Below are 5,679 nucleotides of genomic sequence, written 5' to 3'. Positions count from 1 at the left end.
CCATTTTCCGATTCTGGAAACTGGGAGCGTGAAAAACATACCTAATGGCCGGGCAGCGTGGCTGTGGCTGAGGCTGGGGGCTCATCCGGATGTGGCTGGACTGAGGCCCCGGTGGGGGACCTGGTGGGGGGACAGGCTTGGTACCCGGCTGAATCTGGGCTTCGGGCTCCAGCGCCTGGCGCGGTTTGCGGCGAGTGGGGCTTGACGGGGGAGCCAGGGATGTGAGCGGTCCCGGCACCGGCTGGCACCAGCCCCGGGGGTCTGGGCAGCGTCAGGGGACGAGTGGCTGCCTGGCGGCCGCCACCCTAGGAAGAATCTCTTTGTGGGCAGGGGCTCTGCGGGGAAGGCCTTCCCGAGGGCAGGGGCTCCTGTTGATGGTGGCATGTCCCCCAGGTCAGCGGCATCAAGGCGCTGTACGAGTCGGAGCTGGCCGACGCCCGGAGAGTTCTGGATGAGACGGCCCGGGAGCGCGCCCGGCTGCAGATCGAAATGGGGAAACTGAGGGCCGAGCTGGACGAGGTCAACAAGAGGTGAGCGGTCACGTCTGGACATGGTGTCGCCTGACCCGGGACCACGGTGCACACGGGGGTGGGGTGCTGGGCCGTGCAGAGGGCTCCTGGGGCTCGCGTGTGACTCAGCGGCTGCCAGGGCACTTCGGTCCTGCTTGTGAACCCCGTCGATACTCACCGTCCGGAAAGCGGGACCTGGAGGCGCTTAAGCGACAGTGAAGTCCCCGTGAGGCTTGGCAGCGAGAGCTGCCCTGGGGGACCCGGCCTGTTCCTCTGTGCACGCGCACATGCCAGGACACGTATACACACACCAACACGTGCACACACACCAACTCTTACCCAAGCCCGGTGACGCCCCGTGGACGGGAGACACTTTCGATCGGGGGCCATCGTGCACGTGCCCTTGCTGTCAGACGTCCTTTGTGCCAGGGCTCCCCGGCCTCGTGGCCAGGACACTCCCACGTCCAGGTGTGTGACCGGGCTGCCCCGCTGTTGCTGTGAAGTCCCTCTGCGTGACATCCGTGTCCTTCAGAGATGCTCGCCGCTTCTGATGCGGGCATGGCGGGCAGGCGGTGAAACAGCAGGAAGCACGAAGGGGGTGTCCGCCGAGGGCCTGGGGAACCTGGCAGGGGCCGACTTGACTCAGGCTCGCCCTAGAGCGGGGCTCCCCCCCGTGGCATGAGAGTCTCAGACCTCCCAGGGCAGGGTCGGGGGACGCCGCGGCCTCCCACACTGGAATGTGGCCAGAGTCATGACCAGGGATCCGGTGGCAGGCCCTGTGCCTGGGGTGGGTGGCCCCATCTGGCACCCCGCCCGCTGGTCCCGCCGGTGCTCCGGCCTGAGTGGCCGCCACTCCGGGCTGTCCGTCTCCAGGGCCTGCCTGCGTGGAACAGGCAGGTCTGTCGGGGACAGCTCCCCAGTGCTGGTGTAATCACGGAGCCCCAAGGTCGTCTGCGGGTGATGGTGTTGACTGGGCAGCGGGTGTCAGCACGACGACACGACACCGAGTCATTCGCGGACGACAGTGGTGGACCGGGTTGTGGCTTCTCCCCTCGACTTCCGGTCATCAGAAGTCCACCACCGTGCCTGCCCCGCGTGCGGCTCCCAGGGGCCCCTCCAGCTGCCCCCTCCCCGCTTGGGTCTGGCCGGCCACCCTCCCAGCGGTGCAGCTGGTGCTTTTCTGAACACATTTATGGCCACACCCTGTGTGGGCTGAAACGCGGGTGCTCCACGGCGGCCCCGAGCCGATCCCCCCACAGCTCCCAGGAGCGGTGTGCGCACTGCGGGGCGGGGGCAGGGGAGCCTGGCACCCCGGGAGGGGCGCTGAGGCCTCGCCCGGCCCTGCTCTCTGGGCCGGGTGCTCTGCAGGACCGGGGCTGGAGGTGAGGCCATGTGGAGTCACCATCCTTGCTGGGGCTGTGGGGTCCCCGGGCTCCCTGGGTCTCTGCCCCACCCACCTGGGCTCTGCGCCGACCCGAGGCTGCCCGGCCCTCCACAGCCTGGGGCCTGGGCATCGCTTCCCCTTGGCCGGGGGCGCCCTTGTTCTCGGGGACTGCCCCGTGCCCTCCCATGCTCTGCCCCCGTTCAATCCAGGCCCGTGCAGGCCTCCCTGACGGGTGTCTGATGCCTCCCCAGCATGAGGGTGGTGCTTCCGTGTTGCTGGCGCCCAGCTGCGGTTGTCCTGTGGTTCCAGGCCCCCAAGCCTCTGCAAGGGCTCACAGCTCTTGGGTGGAAGGGTCTGTCCGTGCGCGGAAGCTCGGGCGTGCGGCATCTGCGCCCCAAGCCTGGCCGTCGAGCTCGGTGTCCCCGGGCCTGGGGACACGCTTGGCGACTGCTCTCTGGCCTTCACACTTGAGCGGTGATTCCAGGTCTCCGGGTGTGGTGCCCTCCGCAGCCCTGGCCAGGCGGGAAGGGACACAGCCAGCTGCATGTCCACAGGGCGCCAGGCAGGACATGCTCTGCTTGGTGTCGACCCCGACCAAGGAACCCGTGCACTGGGGCACCCGGGGTCAAGTGGGACCCCGGCCAGGCCACACCTCCCTGTCCTGTGCTCTGGTGCTGGGAGCCCAGCAGGGCAGCCCCTCGTCCACACCGGACTGGAAGCAGACGCTGACGTGGCCACTTACCGGGCTGGGTAGGAAGGCACCGGCAGCAGGGGGAGGTGGCCCCCTGGGCTGGGGCCAGATACCTCGGGGGGCCTTGAGGCCGCGTCGAAGGCCGCCCAGGCGAGGGCCTCTCGCCCCCTCTCGTCCTGCCCCGCCCCACCCGTGTCTCCCTCGTCTCTGGCCCCAGCCCCTTGGGAGCGGGTCCCCACGGCCCAGCAGCCCCGCTGTGTGGCCTGTTCCACCGATGGGCCTCAGCCCGAGGGGATGGGGCGATGCCTGAGGACGGGCGGGTGTCACGCCAGGGGTGCTCCTGGCGTGGGGGGCGGAGCCGGGACACGGCCCCCACCCCAGAGGATGCTCCGGCTGGAGGACACGGGGGGTTCCTTGGGCCGGGGTGAGCCTCCACCCCCAGGGCTGCACATGAGGTTGACAAGCGCTCGGAGCTGGGCCGGTGCTGGCATTTGTGGGTTCAGACAGTGTCATTGCCAGCGTGTGGCAGGAGACCGGGGTGGCGGCACTGGGTGCGTCCGGGAGTGCAGGTCCACGGCAGGCCCGGGGCTCTCCTGGGACTCCTGGGCTGGCACTGGGTCCGGGCAGCTAGCGCCCCTGCGTCCCACATGGCGCGCTCGCGGATGCCCGTGCCGTGAGGCCGTGGCGAGCCCTTGCGCTTGCCGCCTGCCGGGCTCTGAGGCTGCAGCTTGGATGTGAAGGGGGCGCCTCTGCCAGGCACGGGGGCCGCGCTGGAGGCGGCCGGCCCCTTCGTGCACACAGGCCGCGGAGACCCGGCAGCCTCCACCTGGCCTGGTGCCCTTGCCCGTGGGCGGAGTGGCCCCACGCGATCGTTGACCGCCCACCCCTGCCTTCCAGTGCCAAGAAGCGCGAGGGTGAGCTCACGGTGGCCCAGAGTCGCGTGAAGGACCTGGAGTCGCTGTTCCACCGGAGCGAGGCGGAGCTGGCGGCTGCCCTCAGTGACAAGCGCGGCCTGGAGAGTGAGGCCTCGGAGCTGCGGGCCCAGCTGGCCAAGGTAGGCGGGGCCTAGGGAACCCACGGCGCGTGCCGCCACCACAGGCTGCTCAGCTGCCGTCCGCCCGCAGGCCGAGGACGGGCACGTGGTGGCCAAGCAGCAGCTGGAGAAGGAGACGCTGATGCGGGTGGACCTGGAGAACCGCTGCCAGAGCCTCCAGGAGGAGCTAGACTTCCGCCGGAGCGTGTTCGAGGAGGTGGGAGCCGCGCTGGAGGGCAGGGGGTCTGGGGAGGCCGTCTGCCCCTGCTCCTGGGCTTTGGGCAGCTGGGCCTGTGGCCACGTGACTCTGTCCCGGCCTCGTCCGTGTTTCGCGAGGACACTTGCCGTTGGGGTCACAGCCCATCTGGACAGCTCAGAGTGACTTTCCAGATCAGAGCGGTCCCAGAGTGACTTTCTGTGATCAGAGCTGGACACACCTGCTGGGCCAGCTTCCGGGCCGGGCTGAGCCTTCGCCCCTCTCTAGTGGCTGCTCCCACCTGCATCCTCTTCGCAGCTGGGCCTCCGGCTCCTCCGGTGAAGGTGTGGCCGGGCCCTTGGGGGCCGCATCTGTCACAGAAGCCCTTGTGCTGTCACAGCAGTGCGGAATGTGGGAGCCAGCCATCTCCTGCTCTCGAGGCTAGGAGGAGCCAGGCGCTCAGTGAGACCAGGATGGGAAGGAGGCCGTGAGGGGAGCTGTGGGGGATTAGAAGGGCGCCCACGAGGGAGCCTCGGAGGCTCCTGTGGGGACCAAGACTGGGTGGGACCCTGCGAGGACGCCCACAAGGGGGTCTGAGAGACCCGGGAGGGGGCCTGCCGGCAGCCCCGCGAAGATGCCCTCAAGGGGACCCGTGAAGACCCCCACGCCCTTGAAGGAACTCCTGGGGGGAGCTGGGCAGAGGCCTGTGCGGGGACCCTCGAAGACTCCCCCGAAGGCTGCCCCGTGCTCTTGGAGGGCGCCGGACCAGGGAGCCGGGCAGAGGCCTGTGGGGGGCGTCCCGAAGGTGGGCACACCTCCGGGGTTGGTTGTGCATGTGCAACGGCCACGCGGAGACGGATGCCCGGCTCCCTCGGGAGCAGCTGGTCACACGGCCTTGCCGCCCAGGCGGAGGCCGGCGGGTCAGACACCGACGCTGCCTCCCGTGCGCTGCGCCCCGCGAGGTCACTGCGTGTCTGGCCAGCCACCCTGTGGCTTGTGCCTCGTGTCCTGGGGGGCATCCCTGTCTGGCTGAGGGGTGACAGCACCGGTGATTTATACTCGTTCATTCATTTATTTGTCTTACATTTTTCTATTTGTGTCGGGGTCTCCTGGTCCAAGCTGGTGATCCTCCCGTCTCAGCCTCCCTGGCAGCTGGGACCACGGGCATCCCCGCGCCCGGCTACTCTTTTAAACTCACAGCTTTTGTGAGATGTGATTCCCACACCGTGAAGCACACCGTCTGAAAGCTATGCTTTAGCATGAGTAGGGCCTCCACAGGGCCGTGCAGCCGCTGCCTCTGGTTCTGGAACATTCCTCACCCCCAAAAGGAAGCCGCCTCCCATCACTCCCCACCCCCAGCCCCCGGGCCCAAGATCCACCCCCTGCTTGTGGACCGGCCTGTTGCGGACGTTCACAGGCCCAGTCGCCCCGTGTGTCGTTGCGTGTCTGGCTCTCATGGCGCGTGACGTCAGGGTCCCTCCACGCTGCGGCCTGTGTCAGAGCCACCGCCTCCCTCGTGGCCGAGTTGCGTCCATCCCCCGTGGTGTGCCACGTGGCACGGTGAAGCGCGTCGGGGGCTGGCTTGTGCACAGCAGCCAGGCAGCGCCTGAGGGTCCCGTGGGCGCCCTCTGGCCCTCCTCAAGCCTGGCGCCCTCTGACCCCCTCCTCGCGGGGTGACCGAGGCTTTGTCCCCAGGAGGTGCGGGAGACGCGGCGGCGGCACGAGCGGCGCCTGGTGGAGGTGGACAGCAGCCGGCAGCAGGAGCACGACGCCAAGATGGCGCAGGCGCTGGCGGAGCTGCGTGACCAGCACGCCGAGCAAGTGCGGCTGTACCGGCAGGAGCTGGAGCAGACCTACCAGGCCAAG

The 5,679-nt window shown here is 69.0% G+C and overlaps 1 protein-coding gene across 1 annotated transcript in view; it reads left to right on the top strand.

Moving 5' to 3' along the window:
- Positions 1–393: 393 nt before the first annotated feature.
- The window catches only part of LOC103276096 (lamin-B2-like), a gene marked incomplete at its 5' end in the record, with an annotated part of 6,889 nt that continues 1,603 nt past the window's right edge, over positions 394–5,679 (top strand). The window contains 4 exons of the mRNA XM_021706434.1: positions 394–530; positions 3,482–3,638; positions 3,709–3,834; positions 5,509–5,673. Coding sequence (XP_021562109.1) covers positions 394–530; positions 3,482–3,638; positions 3,709–3,834; positions 5,509–5,673 — 585 coding nt within the window. The remainder of the gene's footprint in view (positions 531–3,481; positions 3,639–3,708; positions 3,835–5,508; positions 5,674–5,679) is intronic.

Source organism: Carlito syrichta, unplaced genomic scaffold (genome assembly GCF_000164805.1).
Source record: "Carlito syrichta isolate Samal-C Ts95f unplaced genomic scaffold, Tarsius_syrichta-2.0.1 Scaffold115701, whole genome shotgun sequence".
Taxonomy (NCBI): Eukaryota; Metazoa; Chordata; class Mammalia; order Primates; family Tarsiidae; genus Carlito; species Carlito syrichta.
Note: the sequence above shows the minus strand (reverse complement) of the source record. Positions and strands in the feature narration are given on the sequence as shown.